Here is a 17,638-nt window from a genome sequence, read left to right as displayed (position 1 = left end):
TGAATACAGTAAAAGAACTACAAATAACTCCGTTCTTAACATTTTTGTCTGTGTTGTTCATCCTCAGTGTTAAGAACAAATGTGCATTCTAAGAAATATCCAGGCAATTTGGTATAACAATAACAACATCTGTATTCAGTTCCAGTACACTCCAGTCCATAACAAAATGGCAGCCTGCCAACTGTTTACTGTGAAAGCACATATGACGTGCTGTAAGATTTGCAAGGTAAATCAGACAGGAAAATGAATGTCAGTAACATGTAATGACTGTAAGGTGAATGCAAGTCACTGTGGAGAGTGACAACGCAGGTATCATCATTCAGGTAATGGAAGGCACTTAAAATAGATATATTTTTAGATTATGGTCATACAACTTAATCCCATAATCTACTATGTTGTTCTTACTCTGAAGGATGATGTTACCACTGGGTGGAAAGAGTCGCTGGGTGTTTGCAGTGGACATAGTGATCCTGTTTTGTGGAATATTCCTCACGAACAGCATATGTGAGAGCTCAGGTTAGTAAATTAACAAAAACTAATCTGAAACAGTATTTCTCAACACAATTCAGCATCTCTTTTTCAGATTATATTTCTCATTTTGTATATTTTTTTACAGGCACAAATGAGATCTGCCAACCAAAAAACTTTCTGTTTATCAGTAACAAACAGCCAGACACTGCATTTCGATTCCCATCAAGTAAGCTTGAGAACACTGTAGAAGCATAATTGCATGCAGCTGAAAACTGAAAAGAAAAAATTCAGAGTAAACAGTGGTTTCACATCATATTTCAGAGGTGGTCTATCACGAGGACAGTGGAAGTAAACTTTGTTTCAATATCTCGGGAAACAATACAGGTAAAATTAATTGATTAATAGTCTGATTTGAGCCCATACAATTGAATTTGTTCTCTTGGTCATTTGTGTATTGTGGGTTGTATTTTTAGACTGTTGTAACAAAGATGAATTTGACTGCAACTTTGAAAAAAGAAGTTGTCAACAATCAAACTACAGCAGCCTAATTTTGGATAAAGAGATTCTATCCAAGCAGGATATTGTCCTGGTAAAAACACCAGATGATAGCTTCACCTGTATGCCATCAGCGTTCTACAGCAAAAAAACAGGTATTGGCCGACCCTTTGCAATGTGAACTACTACAAAATAAGTAATGTCTCTACTTAACTTTTACACCGACTTAACTTTTAATTCGAGCAAGATATACTCATGCAAATTAAAATGGCTATACACACATGCAGTGGCTTGATTACATTTTTGCACACAAGAGCAGAGACAGATTGCCCCCTATTGGGCAAAAAGTTTTTTACTGCAACAAAACAATGATGCTCCAAAAGTCCCACACACAGTGAACATTTCTTCTACTAACCAGTCATCTTGTATATCTTCTATTCTGTTGCAGGTTTCCTTTTAAATATTCACAAGTGCTTTAACAGGGGTAAAAATCTACAACATCTCAATACAACAATACTTTATACATCCACACACATTTAACAGCAGTGGTAGCACTTTGCATGTCTAATAATGTAATGTTTTAATATGTTAAAGGTAAAAAGAATATTAGATTGAGCCAAAACAGCTTTTGTGGGAGTTATGATGGAGAATATGATGAAAACACCTGCAACGGTATTATCATTAATTTCATTAGATCATTTAAAATTTATCTCAGTAATAATTTTGTCTAAATACAAAATGGTATGGGATGAAAATTACATGTTTGTGTGTTTGTGTGTGTTTTGATATGCAGGTTTAGCAGAAACACAGTACATTCTAACTTTCAGTGGGGATATAAATATAAATTGTGTAACATGTAAGCCACCACAAAACATGTCCACGCCTATTCCCACACCAGAGAGCCACAGCACAGAAAACCCATTGTAAGTATATATCTATAGCTATAAACATAACAGTGCCATGCACTCTAATGGAGTCAGCATATTGGAGCAACATTTTGGAATGGCATTGTTAGGAGTTGTGAAGATGACCGTAGTTTGCTGTATTTGTGTTTCCATTACAGAAATATCACAAGAAACATTTCCATCATTCTTCCCCCACCAAAGAGCAACAGCTTAGAAAACGCAGCGTAAATATCTAATGATAGCTATAAACATAACAGTGCCATGCACTCTATTGGAGTCAGCATATTGGAGCAACATTTTGGAATGGCATTGTTAGGAGTTGTGAAGATGACCGTAGTTTGCTGTATTTGTGTTTCCATTACAGATATATCATGGGAAATATCTCCTCCCTGCTGAAATTGATGGGAAATGCCCTTACAGCAGAGATTACAATGGGCGATATTAAGGGAGTGATCTCTAAACTTTCTCGCGAAGATCCAACCAACATCAACGTTGGCATTACAAGTGATGAAGTCTATGTATGCAGTTTGCCATGATGCAAGAGTAAAACACAACATTAAGTAAGGTTAAATAACCCAATAGTTTTCTGAAAATCTTTATTAATCTAAAAGTCTATTATTTTTTGTAGATTCTTCCGAATAAGTCTCATTGGGGGACTAGCTTCTCTCGATTGGTGCAAATCCCTAAAGAGGCCAGCGAAATGGCACTAAAAAGAAATGGTTCATTTGCTGGAGTAATGCGTTTTCCAAAAGTGCCTCAGGTAAAAGTGAAGTTGATCTAATGAAGCATGCTGTTTTGACAACTTTAATATAAATATAATGACATCCTGTGCAACTGTTAACAGCTCTCCACTCTCAACAGGATGACTCCGACTACTCTTTTTTCAACAATGAGGTACTGGCAATAGAAATGGGAACAAAAATATCCAATCTCTCACAGACCATAAACATTCAGTACAAAAATGTGGACAAGGTAAAAGAGATGACAGTCAATGATATATTAGAAGGTTAATAATAATTGCTTATGGAAAGAATGATGATACTGATTTTTCTTTCTTATTCTAATACAGAATGGGAACATTGCGTCATGTAGGTCATGGGATGGCAACGGTACTGTAAAAAAATATTCTTTAAAGCTGCCTTGGACAAATTAAAATCCATTGTCTGACAGCAGACTCTTTCACACCTTGCTTAGCCATTAATGAAAAAAAGACTTTCTTTAAGTAAAGTAGTGTCTTCTGTCTTTGCAGCAAATGAACAGACCTGGCTCACAGATGGCTGTGAAACAAATGAGACTGATGACAGCATCACATGCCACTGTTCTCATCTAACATTTTTTGCAATACTGCTGGTAAGATGATTTCATTACAAGTAATTCGAGTTTTTTTGTTTCACACATAACCTAACACGTCTTTCTCTCCACCAGTCACCTGCACCTCAGAACATAAGCTCTTCAGATTTTACAGCTCTTACCTACATCACATCAATCGGCTGTGGCCTGTCAATGTTTTTCTTGGCAGTAACTCTCTTCATGTATTGTGTTATCAGGTAAGGAAATCGCTGGGCAGTTTTTAATTCTAACTCATTATATCAAAGGCTTTTTGCTGACATTAAGCCAACTCACTCCACAGAAAACAGAAAGCAAGCCAAGCAACTAAGATCCTGATGAACCTCTTTGTTGCCATGTTCACACTGAACTTGTCCTTCCTGATAAATGAGAGCATTGCCAAACTGGGGAACTTTACTGGATGTGTGGTGATGGCGGCAGTTATGCACTACGCTATGTTGGCCACTTTTACCTGGTTTTTCATGGAGGCTCTACACTTGTACTTTAATCTATGGAAGATCCCTTCTGAAATCAAACATTACATGATGAAGATTTGCATCTCAGGATGGGGTAAGAGAACTGAACCTGATATAGTTGATCAAAACAATCACATGTGCTTAAATTCATACTACAGATAGAACAAATATGTCTATACTCAACTGTCTTTCTCTTTAGTCACACCGGCTATTGTGGTGATCGCCCTTCTTGCCTTGGGAAAATATGATTACATTGTCATTAATGCCGATGATGAGAATTCAGCAAAAATGTAGGTGACTCCTACTGACCTGCAAGTCTGATAACAACATTTCTTATTCACAAGAAGAGATTCATGTTATTTTAATCATGATTTTCAGGTGCTGGATCTCTGATGCTGATGTCCACCGGGGGGTTAACGTCGGTTATTATGCTGTAGTGTTCATCTTCACCTTTATCGTATTCATCGTATCTGTACAGCAGATTGTTAACTTGAAGAAAACAGCAGAGAAAGCCAACATTACCAGCTCCATCAAGACGAACTCTTTCTCCATCATAGGCCTGTTGCTCCTGCTCGGCATCACCTGGGCCTTTGCTTTCTTCAGCTATGGACCTCTGCTCATACCCTCCTACTACATCTTCACCATCCTCAACTCCTTTCAAGGTAGACTCCAAACTGACACAATTTGAACTACACTCAAACAGTCTAATTTACTTTTCATCCAGCACCAAAGTCTAAGCATGATACCATCTTTGTAACCAAACTACCCTGTTCTTACAGGTTTCTTCCTGTTCATCTACTACTACAATTCAAGCAAGATTGTTGGAGAGAACAGAACAGTGAGCAGTAGCAGCACACCTAAAACAAACACAACTGTGACATCTCCGTATCCATGAAGTGTTTGTAGTGTGCTTGCTTTTCAAATGGAGACAGAAAGTGATCTATTTTTGACACAAGAGGGCAGCATTTAATTTCATGTCAAGTAGTAGTAGTTAAGTAGATTTCTCATTTTCCCTGCCTCTCCAGCCCTCCCGTTATGAAATGCCTTGTGTTCCTGACTGAATGACTACCCTAACCTGAAATGGCTAATCTGGATTACCTTCATTGAGAATATTACTCAAATGAGTTGAGCACTGGCAGGGGAGATGGAGTAATCTGGCAGATGTAATTTGTGTCAGTGGCTCTGTGTTTCAACAGAAGCCCCATCTGAGTCACTGTGAAACTTTGCAGAGAAGGTTATGATTCATTCAGAATATATCATAGAGCTCATAATTCAAATCTTTAGTCATACACTGGAATGCAGACTGCAAATGTTTATGAAGGAAAATATGAGCGTTTTATGACTGATGTGGTTGTCAAATGGACTGAAGATGGTTAAGTGCAGGAAAAACAAGGTGAAGGGAAGACTTGTTCCTCACATACTTTGCAGTGTTGGGGGCTGAGCTAGCCAGCTAGCTCTTTGCGTGCCTGCAGATAATTACTTTGTGCCTACAGAGAGCAGTATCCACTGTGCGGGGAGTCTTAACTGGCAAACAAGAAATGAGCTCATGGCTACCTTTAGTGATAAGCGGCCTGAGGGCATGCCATTATGATACTTAAATATGACTGTATTTAACAAGCATTTATACCATTTAATATAAGTCTAAGTCTTTAAGTCTATCTTGGTAAGCAGCATTATGTTATCGATAAGGAGTCATTGGGAATTGTGTATTGTGTGTTGTTATCCATTAATTTGTATATTTTTTCTCTATACCTGATTCAATTAAGATCTAATGTATTCAATATTCTTTTTAGATTTAGAGTTGATAACAGATTAAATCTTAAAGCATTAACCATGTTATAAAATCTTTGGATCTATAGATATCTGCCTTCTTTGCTAGTTTAATTTTTTCTTCATTTTGTTTTATTTTACTAGCCTAACAGGGAAGACAGTCTCCTCTTTTATTTACTTATTTGTGATCACAGGGGCTTGTTAAGATCGATTCTGATGAAATGTGGTAAGGTATGTTCCTTGATTCAGCATCTCAAGACAAGACACGACATTCAGATACATGTGTAGTTGCTTTTGTGAATGAAACTGCAGTAATAAAGTGTAATAAAGTTTATGGTATCTTAAGTGGACACCAGAGTAGTCTTTCCTTATGCAGCATTCTGGACGTGTAGCGTTGGGGAGTGACATTCAGAGAGGACAGCCTGTTTATTTATCTATGACTGATTAATCTTTTAAATGACCGCAGCGTGCCAGCCAAAACCTAGGGTAATTACTGCCATACACATCTGATTTGTGTAGCCCCCCAAAAATAGGCCTTTCATACAGAGCACAGCGGGCTTCTGTGATGTACCTGTGTGTGTCCAATCGTTAGAGCTCTCTAGGTAAACTGCATCTAAGCCCTCATCTAAAAACTGACACTGCTGCGATTTCAAATCCCAGCCATGTGGAAATTAATGATGAAACACATTGCATAAAAAATATGTAAATTCCATTAACTAGAGATTTCACAGCCCATCATGTCAACATCAACAACCCTGCTTTTTATTAATTAATTTACATAATCAAGAGTTAGTAAACGGCTCCCACAAAGAGATCTTGATTTGTGCTGTAGGGTTTAACTGCTTTTCTTAAAAAAAAAAGAAAAAAAAAAAGAGATGCATCTAGACCTTGTGATACCGGCTCCTGGGAACATTTTAATAAGTGTGTCACACAAAATTATTTCGAAATGAGAAGGGGGAGGAATGTTCCATTTTCACGGTATCCCATAAAACTCTCTGTTAACAAAGTGAAGATGTGGCCACCAGAGTACAATTTTACAATTTTTAAAATTTAATTTTTCTTTTATTTTGGATGTGTTTATTTTAATGGAGGGAAACTGAGAAAACAGTTTTAATTGCTTTCAGTCTTAAACCATAGTGGCTTGGAGAAAACATTGGCATGCATCTTCAGGTTTTGAAGGACAAATGATATAAAACACCAAATGTCCATATAATTCTGAAATAAAGGTGAAGGAAATCATGGGCAGGTGAAGGAAATCATGGGTAGATTTCCTTGGAAAGATGCATACTCAGATACAAGTTATTTTCAGCCTAAGCAAGGGAATTATTCTTGGAAAAGTACATGAACCTCGTCTCATTTTGATGGGAGATCATTAGTCTTTAGCAGAACAGGAATAATAAAAATTAGACTGTTCCTAATCACAGCCAAAGTGTGGATAGCTTTGGTTTGATGATTGGCATATTTCAGGTGCAGGAAAAGAGACGTCGGCTTTGCATGTGTTTTATTAAATGGAGTCTGGACTGAATCCTGCCCTGTAAAAGCCAAATTGCCGATCTCAAATGACCTATAAAGCCTGAAGTCTTGTTCCTGGAACCTTGCGTGTCTGGGGGAAATATGATTAGTCAAATATAGCTACCCCTGCACCTAGATGTATCTTTTATTTAACTTAATGTACAGCTATAGAACTGCCTTTTATCGGCCTGGAGTAACCATGAAGATTAAATGTGACCCTTCTTGAATTTTCAAGGTATGCAAATGCTAACTGGACTTTATATGCACCCCTGTTTTGCTGTTTCCTTTTGGTTAACTTCCTAGCACCCCCCATCTCCCTACTCCTTTTTCATAAATCCCCAAAATGATTTATTTCCTCCTAACTTTGCTCATGAAATTGATGTGGACCCGGGGCCTTTGTAGCGTCTGGTTTCCCTGCTGGCTGCAGTAAAATCAGGCTGAGGTCCAGGCACGGGGCAATGCTTGCGTGACTGAGAGCCCCCGCCTTCTTGAATGTCACAATGTGGCCCCCAGACTCTAAGCATGCAGGCTGATAGATTTGAGGGCCCATAGTTAAGTGTGTAGATTTATGATGGGCGGTTTCAGCATGTCAGAGAAACTGTGTTACTTTTGCAGGAAGCACAAAATGAGGCCTCTTTCTAGAGGAAAACAGGGAGAGAAGAGGAAAAAAAAAATCCAAGGTGCTTTCAGGTTACTGGCCTTGACATGGGAAACTCTCAACAACACACCGCTTTGTTATTCAGGAGGGGAGGCCAGATGGCTGTAGACGCATACGCAGCACCTGACTGAGATGAACTGTCTTTCCTGAGTCCTGGAAGTCAGCTCTAGCTCCGTCTTTGCTGTTCATCAACATCTTTCGTCAGGTATGGAGACGATGCTGTGAGAATGGAGGGGTCACGAAAGGGGAGAAGAGGAAGGGAGGGGGAGGTGACTGAGGGCGCGACCTGTTCAAAACCTGACCTCTGGATTTCAAGCCTCTCCTCCCTACAGTGGCCTGTCTCCCCTTCTCACGTCATGTGCAACAGCAGGAAGGATCATTCCCCTTCATGTCACGTAATGGGGTTCTCTTTGCATTCCCCCCCCCCACCACCCTGTAACCTTAGCGGCTCCTCATCACTCACTCACCGCTGAGCAAAGCACAGGGCCTGATAAAAAATTTGGAAACCTAAAGACCTCTCACACTTTCAGATCTGTTCGTCAAATGTCACCAGGTCTATCACAGTAGCGCTATCGTGTAGCTGACAAGTATGGGGCTGAACATTTTGCATGCAACGGCGCTAAGCATTTTTGTTCAACCATCAGAAAGGACAAATAATAATAGAAACAAGATGAGAATTTATTATGTTTGTTACTATACACTGTTTAAATAAAAGCACTAGCAAAGTAACCTTCGGTGGCTTTGCTAGGCAGCGAGAAAAGTTGTATTTCACCGCAGAACTTTAAGAGAAGGCTGAATGAATAAAAACAGCTGTCAACATCTAATATTGATAGCACATGTAAATAATCTCTAAAAATGTCCACAGTAATTTATACATAAGACTCCGGTATACATGTAATTATATCATCCTTCGTTCTTAGAAGACACTGCTGCCAGCGTTTCACTCTTAAGTATTTTCTCATTCAAGCAGGATTTAAACAGCCCTCATAACTACCAGTTTGGTCCCACACTTCAGAGACATGAAAGCGTATGGTTAAAAAGCTAAAGCCGTCTGGATTCACTCATACTGTGCCTAGTTTGCTTGCTATTGACTTGGCTGTCGTTTGGCCTTTAAAATTCACACTTGGTGAGGTTGTGGTATTTGCTTCACACAAATGGTGCAGGCTTCCCCACAATGCTGAAGGGTTTACTAAAGGGACTGATTCGCCCACTGGTTTACTGCTGCAGAATTACAAAATCTTCACAGGTAGAAAATGATCACTTTGCTTAACAGCTAAGTGAACTCAGTCAACAGTGAACTCAGTAACACATTTAGTAACTAAATGAGCTAAAAGGAAGTGAATGTTGGACTCATATTCACCATGTGGCCAGAAATATGACTCCACAATAATGCTACTGTTGCGCCATGTCTGCTATGTTTAAATAAGCAACAGTTTTCTGAAAAGTTCACCGTATGACTTTATATGGTGAAAATAGACCAAGGTAAAATATGTCAATTTTACAGCTGCCCCCAAGTGGCCAAAGAAATCAATTACAAGTAAGTTATAACGTTTTTTTTTTCTTTTTTTGTCGAATCCCAAAGGAAAAGAGTTTTGTGTCTCAACAGTTCACATTTATACGTTCAAGTGTGCGTGTCTATGGCATATGTGCATCCTGAGCACATAGGGATCTGATTTCAGTTAAGCTACACTGTTGCCCAAGCGTGATAAACTCTGTCTGTTTCCTCTGTCTCACTCCGTAGGGAGCCCTTAATCACCCTATAGTGCTTCCCTCTACACATCAGAATGTGAGAATATATTCCTCTGTGTAAATAAACGAACTAAGATCACATGAAGAAAGAAATACGGAAAGCATCCACTCTTGTGCCAATCCTAATCAAATCTTGTTTGTATCTGTGTGTTAGCATTTGGGTTAGTGGCAGTTGTGAAGGACCACCATAAAAGTTTGTTTCCTGGAGCAGCAGAGGAAGGTTGTTTTTTCGTCTTCTCCATGGATCATTTTAATGTCTCTTGTTTGTCATTTATGGCAGTCTCAGAACATAAGGATGTGGCTCTTCTAAGTGATTCGTGTATTGTCCCAATATGTGGTCCAACCCTTTTATAAAATGGTATTGGACAAACCGCACAATTCAAGCTTGATGAGTGTTCATTTGGAAAAAATAAATCTTCTTCTGCTGCTTTCAATGTGTCCAATAAATACATGCAATGAAAGATGGGTTTTACCCCTGTGTTGCAGCAGTCGGTCAGTAATAATATGTTTAAAAATCATCATGTGAAAATTTCACAACCCTGTGCCGGGAATATAAGTCAAGAGACCAAAGAGTATTTGATTCTGTGGGCTTCTTCCTGCTCTACAGCTCCTTGTTAGAGACTAGTGTCTGTGTTTACAGCCAAAGCATGACTTCCAGCTTCCAAAGCCAGACAGCTCCAAGTGATTCCATGCCAGCAGAGGTATTGACTGAAGCGGCGGCAGAGGTTAATCTGGAACATACTTGTGACTATGTCGGGCTGTGTTATCCTGTTGTACCGACATCCTGCTTGATTTATGGGCCTCGTCTTGCTGCTGTTCACAATGTCTCTTCTCTGACTTAAAGGATTAGTGGGAAGTGATGTCAGCTGAAGTTCCCTGCTTCTCTGTCTCATAATTTTCATAAAGGTCTTGGTGTCAAGGTGTCCATATGTAGCACCGGGTGGAATTAGATGCAATAACTGATGCAAACAATTTCCCACACCTCCGCCTCACGAATAGGACTATCTCCTTTTTCCAATCTTGTCACGTTGTTGTGTTGAGCTAATGATAGTCCACTGAACACGGTGGAGAGTAAAATCAACCAGTGAAATTCAGTCTGCATCCAGAGAATTAGGACCACATGTTCTAACATGCTGTTTTCTCCTCCTGTCAGTGTCTTTATTTATTTAGTCATTGCAAAATTTTAAATAGCCTATGGCCTATGCAAGATGACTGCCCTGGTGCCTACTTGAGATTTTCACTTCCTCAAGATGTTAAATTTACAACAAGGACGACAAGGTAAGTCAGTCAGAGATAAGACCACAGATATATTAGCAACAATTTACATTTCAGGTCAACGCTCAGTGCAGGAGGAGTGTGCCCCGTATAAATAAACTTTATTTATTTAGCACTTTATATGTACTGTCACAAGGCCGAAAGTAAGTGGACGTGGACTTTGGAGCGGTGGGTGGGTGTGTAGCACATTTGAATTTCACACAGGAGCCTGAAGTGTGCGTCCCATCACAGACCTGCAATTAATGTTTGTTTGTTTATTATGTAACCATGTCGTTGCCCCAATCTTTGGATAGGGTTTTAGTTGCCTAATCCTGACCATATTTTATTTGCAATATTCAATATTTATTGTACAATAAAGAAGTTCTTTTCTGGTGGCATGTTTGATTAAAACACAGATAGTCAGTGAATTTAGGTAGACTGTGGCTGAATCAGAGCACTTGGACATATCCTGGTGGTGGTGGACCAAATATGTCAAGTCCTGTCCCATATATGGCTGCCTGATTTGGATAGGTTTTTGTGGTGGGCACTTGGGATGAATCAGCTCCAGTTGGCAGCACTAGGTTAGCTTTGGAACAGTATCAGTCCCGATTCTGGTGCATTATTCATCCCTGATCTGGCATAAGTCTGGAAAAAAGCTGCTGGGTCAAGCCATTTTGGCTACCTGGGAAACGCTAGATCAGCATATTATCCGCATCACTGACACTGTAGACGTAAATCTCCCCCATAGATTTTGTTTGAGTTTTGAGGGGTTTTCTGTAAGATATGTAAAAGGGACTATTTGTTTCTCTGCTTTCTCTCATAGCTTTTGGAGCTTTGCATGATTTCAACAAATGTGTAAATGAGTCAGTGTTTTAAGTCAGGTTAGTTAATAAACAGCTGTCCGCTCTAATACAGAGCAACAATTCTTTAACATGATCATTCATTCATTCGTTTGTTCATTAATTCATTCCTCCATTCGCTATTACACAGTAATGCACAAGAAAAGAGTTTTAAAATAGAAGTTTGGACTAAAGTTTTGGATGAGGCCACTGTTCAGATAAATGAGTTAAGTCGTTTATAATTTAAATTCAATGTCAGAACTCAATATGACCCATTTTTGTAACTTATTTTACAATGTTATTATTAACTTCAAAGTTGCGTTTCACATTTAGTTGTACTCCCCCCTTGTATCGTCACAGTGTGCTGTGGGACTGCACACAATCTATACAGGTTCAGCAGCAAACCTTGCCTTAAACCCAGCTTTGCAGATTTGTGTCGGTCCCATCCCGTCGCTTCTATCTATGTTCATATACCCACTCTGAATACAATAGAGAAAATTTGGCAGAAGAGAGAATGTGCAGAGACATGAACGTTAGCGTGAGCATTTGGATTACATCAGTGGGAACGAGTGAAATCTCCACACACTGCCACGATCGTGCAGCTCCCTTTTCTCTGGCAGCCGGAACGGTAAACTTTTGGTGACCTGCCTGTGCATGACATCCCTCAAAAGCAGTTACAGTGGGGCATATTTCCTTTTGACCAGGCAGGGATGTCACACACTCAAATAGACCAGCCACACATTATCACGCACATGCAAAGCACAGAGCTCTTTCAGCTGCTCATCCTACCACCCCCACTCACTCTTGTCTCCACCTCCACACACACACACCAACACCTCTGCCATTGCCCCACTCAAAGATGACCCCTCCCTGAGCGTGGTCAAAATGTGCCTTTCACACGGGCGGCTGGCCAAAGCAAATAAACCAGCCACATGCCAGCTAACGAGGGCATGAACAGGGTCAGGGGGGGGCTCGCTGGGAGGTACCAGGAGTGACAGAGGGAGGGGCATGGTCACGCAAAGAAAACAAGCCCAGCAAGAGCGAGCCAGCCTTCTCACGCAGGGGCCCAGACATGTGTCTTGTCATGCAACAGCCACCCCATCAACCCAAATTAGGGCTGACGGAGGTAATAAAGCGAGGGAGCAAAAAGAGGAGAAAGAGAGGAGCAATACCCTCCTTCTCTTTAGAGAGTGTAAAAGTGAGAGGGAGGATATATTGTTCACCTTTTATAAGAGCCTTACAAAACAACTCCAGTGACCTCAGTGTACCTCAGAGTGGCAGACTGTCTGTATGGTAAAGCCTCAGCAGTCAGATCTGTCTTACTCACACACACCCTGTCCTCAGTTCACCTTCAAAGAAAAACACAGGAATCTGTCTCATAATTCTTCTCAAAAGCACTATGGAAAACTATGGAAAACTATGGAAAAGCCCATTTACTTAGCCATATGGAGGTAATCCTTCACTCTGAATTCTACTGCCAGCTGTACTGCCTTTATATCCATTGACTTAAGCTAGACTTATGGTAGTAAGGATCACCTTGTCTCCATGCTGTATATGACACTATTTCTGCACAGTCGTCGTGTTTACGTTCTGTCTTTCCCAGTGGCGATTGTGATGAGCTGAAGGTGTGCAGTGGACATGTCTTTGCTACATGTGTGTCATAAAACAAGGACAAAAGTCATAGTTCTTCCGGTCCCCACATCGTATCTCAATAACCGTTGCAGTCATGGCGCATGGTAAAATATTTGATGAGGCGCACATCAGCTACAGTGTATCTATTGTGGCTGCGTGCAGAGGCTACATAGGCTACGCCACAAACCTTTAATGCAACTATTGATCCACCTTTAAGGACATATGGAATGCTTGGACACTCAGACTCTTTTTCCATCCACGGTAGCTGGAAAAAATGTTAATCGATCAATGTATTTTCTACACCCACGTAGAATTGGAGCAAGGACAGGTCCAGGAAACATTGTGGACAGGTTGCTAATATAAGACTTATACAAGAAAAGACAAACACAATCACTCACTCCCACCGGTGAGAGTGTGACCAGGTAAAAATGGGAACGTCTACTTACTCAAAAGCTCTAAAGTCTCTTTAGAGTTGGTCAGATAACTTAGTTCACCTCAGTTGCATGTTTTCAGACAATGGTAGGAGACCAAAGAACGCAAATAGACACATTCAAAGACGATATAATTTTGTAAATAACAGATGCAATTCCATTTAAAAGAGATAATGTTAGTGAAAAAGTTATTGTGTCCATCTCCCTTGATTATGGCCGGATAAACCCACTACCCCTTGATGTCTTTAGTTCGGAAATAAATACAAAGATCAGAGACGGAAAAGATCATTCATGAGGCCAGCTTCCCTCCACTGAGAGGCAGCCAGTCTGATGGTCTGAGGAGGAATATGTCAGCTAGCATAGGTGGTCTATGCCAGATGTGGCATACGGTGCCTCTTGGCTTCTGAGTGAGCATATGGAATACATTGTGTATGGGGGACTCCTCCGAGACTGTTCTCTCTTAAGCTATTTGGGTTGTGAGGCAGCCCACGCTTTTCACTACAGAACCTGTGGGATTTAGAAATGTATCACCTTCAGTGGAGGGTGCAACAGGGAAAAGGGGGCAGCAGAGTACATAAGGGAACAGGGTAAGAGGGTCAAACTTTAAGGTTGTTTGTGTCTGGGTCTGCCTCCGTGGGAAGCCTATGGATGGTAGGACTCGTGTCTCAAGTTACACCATTCATAAAGTTATCAGTAGGCCATACTTAACAAAATATATGGTTTGTATGCTACTTAGAATTAAAAGAGTTTTATTACATGAGCATAACATGACCTCTTTGTTTGACCAACTCTGTATTTTTAAGAAAATATGGGCTTTGGTCTTCACATCTGCCTCAATTACAGCTCCTGCCTAAGGTTCCGACAATAATGTCAATGAATTACCAAAGCATATCGAATGGGGAGGAAAAGGCATATCATCCCATATGAAATACAGGGCCAACATCCGCCTTCATTGCACTTGCCTGTGAAATTGTTCCCAAACAATGACAGAACACCACTCGCTCCATCTATGCCTACAGGGCTTGTTTAAAACACCATAAAAAAAACTCCACTGTTCCTTGTCGATTGACCTTTTTCGGGGGCTGTTCTGCAAATTAAAAGGAATCATACAAATTCTTCAGAGAATTCTTCACACGCTCTTGTGATAATTTACTACCACCACCTCTTTTCACTCTGTCCATTCCACTCAAGAAAGAGGTCAAACTAGTTTAAGAGAGTATATCCATATGGATGCCATAGATGAAAAAATGAGAAAGGTGTAAAACACACACAATGCAATTTTATATCACACTAAATGTCGACAATAGATCATCTTTTTTTCACGTCAGTTCAGACATTCTCTCCTCAAACAATAGGACTGCTAATGGCTATTAGTCTGCTAACAGCTATGTGTTTACATTCCCCCATAAATGACTGTACCACTGAAAAGAACAGGCCTTATATAGACAAAATCCACCAAGTGTAGCATTTGAACTCGTCCCATACCTAAACAGAGGAGATGGCCGAGATACAATCATTGTAAAAAAAAATGTTCTCAAGCATGAAATTCCTGAGACTCTTGGGCTGACTATACATTAAAGGGAAGGTACAATTATATAATAGGTACAATAATGCTGGCAGACCTTGTTACACAAACACCATGTGTCTATGTGTTTGTGGATGACTGCTTGAAAGCATCCTTATGTCTGCTTGCATTGCATAAATACATATGCATGAGTGTGCATGCCTGTACAGCTTGTTCAGCCAAACAGCTGAACAGGTCAGTGGTTCCAGGTTATTTCCACATGGGCTACAGGGTGCACTGCAGTCCGACAGAGAGGATGAGATGGACTTCAGTGCAGCTGGGACTTGCGAACATGCCAGAGTGAAATAAAGCCCGGAGAAATGGGTGGTAATTTGTACAAAATTATGCTAGTAAATAGAGTATTGAATAGGTATTGTCAGATGTCAGTTCACATTTCTCTTCAAGAGCCAGACTTAAAGATCCCCTCCAGACATGTATTAAGAAATATATACAAAGAGTCAGCTTGGAATGTGTGTTATGATATGTTTTGCACAAAATAGTAAAATGTCCACTTAATTTCTACTTAAAATTGCTTCTACTCCTTCTACCTGATTAAGACTTTCAGAATCTATGAATTTGCAAATTTTATTAATTTCTAGTTAATAGAAAGAAGTTTTCCTGCTGGACACAATATGTCTCCTACTTCACTGTAAAGTCCATTCTCAGTGTCTGTGCACTGGTGGCTTCAAGTTTCTACATCACTCTTGTATAAGTTGCAAACTGGACCAGGACTGACCTCCAAACTATTTGTGATGTCACAAATCATGCTTGTTGGCCCCGCTTTCAGCAGATGAATGTGAAAACATCCTTGTAGTGTCAAATTCTGCACATACATCATTCTGCACAGTGAAGCTCAAACATCCAACTGTAGGAACAAGAAAAAAAAACATATTTTTGAGTGAAGGGGGCCTTAAAAAGTAAAGTTTACTACTTCGCTTTTCTAATTTATACAAGAGAGTAGCATAGTTGTATTGCTCAAGCAAAACAAAACTACTAACATGCAACAACACCACAAAAACAAGGCCGAAAATTAGAACTATCTGGTATTAATTTGTCACTTGTACTTTGGAGGATGTTGTTTTATATTACGTTCTCTGCCTTTCTGCAGTACAAAAACGCTGCTGATGTAGAGAACTTCTGACCGTGAATAGTGAGGCGGTCCTGCATAGTCATCTGTTACCTAAAGCCCAATATGACAACTCTCACTTCGGAAGAGCACCAAAGGGTAAAAGGCTGCTGGAGTTGTGTCATCTCCAAGGATCACACTATTTTACGTCAGCTTGCTCTGAGAGCTGCAATCACTCTTTCTGTATTTATGGACAGAAGTATAAACAGCTTGTTCAAGAGATCTCTGCTCCTCGTGCAGTACTGAATATCTGTGGTTCATATGAGAGATTCAGTCCCCTCAACAGCTGAACTCTGATAACTGGGTTGACAGGCATTGAACATTTTATGTAAAGAAAGAAACGTTTCCGTCTGAATCTATACCAGTCACAAATGAGGGAGCGTAGATAAATAGAAGCAGGTGAGCTACGCAAAAATTTCAAGCTTTGAGACAGCTAAAATGTCAGCCAAGCAAAAGGAGCTGTTAGGAAGATGGCCTAACTGCACATTCTGTGTATTTCTCAAACTACTGTCACAACGCAAAACTGGAAAGCAGTTGGCAGTAGTCATGATTTAAAGTAATTATAAGTAAGTTAATTCTCTGGTCTTGGTGACGATTTCTCTCTCCAGTAATTGCTTCACAATTTACAACCCCAGATACGAAGGGCTGTGGTGTGCTAATGGGGTGTGTGGTACATAAAGCACACAAGCCTTATATAAGGCTTCACACTTATTACACGCTGTCCTCTCTGCTTGTTCCTAGTTCATAATACAGATTTTAAGTGTTTGCCAAGTATATATTTCTGTTTCTTACCACAAAAGTTTACTTTTATGTGTGATATATTTATCCGTTGCCATCTGCCAGTTTGTTTTTTGATGAATTACTTCTCAAAGAAATATTTCAGCTCTAATATTGCAACTATAATATGCACCAGTGAGACTACAGGGGGGATCCTCAGGGTCCAGCACAGTGGATGCCCTCTGAGGTCTCTGTCCCACTGCTGTGGTGAAACCATGGGCTTATCTGCAGAATTGGAGCATTGAAGGGGGGTATACCCGACCGCTTGCTGACCCCGCTTCATTTTCAGGATACTAAAATGCACCAAGCTGCTCAAGCGGAACATATGGAGGTGCAAAAGAGAGGAAATCACGGAACATTATCCGCCCAATTACACAATGAGAAGAGCAACCCGCTGCTAGTATCCATACTGCACGTAATGTTCAGTGTGCCTGTGGCTGAGCCACTGACCCCCTCAGCCAGATCACACCAGCTCAGCTTCCCCACCTGCAGGGATCCCAGCCTGGGACAATCTGTCTCAAAGAGACACAGAGACAAAACAGCTCTTAAATATGTGAGTCGGTTAAAAGTATGGAGAAGAAAGAAGACCTACTTCATGTCCTATCACAGCAAACTTAGCAGATGCTTTACAGAAGATTTCGGGAGTATCAAGA

General features: G+C 40.3%; 1 protein-coding gene across 1 annotated transcript; it reads left to right on the top strand.

Moving 5' to 3' along the window:
- Window positions 1-244: 244 nt before the first annotated feature.
- On the top strand, window positions 245-5,788 carry LOC127355478 (adhesion G-protein coupled receptor G5). Its single transcript, XM_051386415.1, has 19 exons — window positions 245-323; window positions 413-516; window positions 617-697; window positions 793-855; window positions 945-1,121; window positions 1,415-1,450; window positions 1,561-1,638; window positions 1,760-1,889; window positions 2,030-2,095; window positions 2,236-2,389; window positions 2,500-2,631; window positions 2,733-2,843; window positions 2,941-2,980; window positions 3,121-3,221; window positions 3,297-3,418; window positions 3,502-3,767; window positions 3,873-3,963; window positions 4,052-4,335; window positions 4,453-5,788. Exons 2-19 carry the CDS (start codon window positions 414-416, stop codon window positions 4,566-4,568), a joined length of 2,151 nt encoding a protein of 716 aa, XP_051242375.1. The 5' UTR covers window positions 245-323; window position 413; the 3' UTR covers window positions 4,569-5,788.
- The last annotated feature ends 11,850 nt before the right edge of the window (window positions 5,789-17,638 follow it).

Source organism: Dicentrarchus labrax, unplaced genomic scaffold (genome assembly GCF_905237075.1).
Source record: "Dicentrarchus labrax unplaced genomic scaffold, dlabrax2021, whole genome shotgun sequence".
Lineage (NCBI taxonomy): Eukaryota > Metazoa > Chordata > Actinopteri > Moronidae > Dicentrarchus > Dicentrarchus labrax.
This window is presented reverse-complemented; position numbering and strand designations above follow the sequence as displayed.

Excerpts from the sequence above, each read along its gene's own strand:
- LOC127355478 (XM_051386415.1), top strand. The coding sequence starts at position 414 with ATGATGTTACCACTGGGTGGAAAGAGTCGCTGGGTGTTTGCAGTGGAC. Across the intron at positions 856-944 it reads TATCTCGGGAAACAATACAG|ACTGTTGTAACAAAGATGAA; the intron begins GTAAAATTAATT and ends TTGTATTTTTAG. Across the intron at positions 3,419-3,501 it reads TTCATGTATTGTGTTATCAG|AAAACAGAAAGCAAGCCAAG; the intron begins GTAAGGAAATCG and ends CTCACTCCACAG.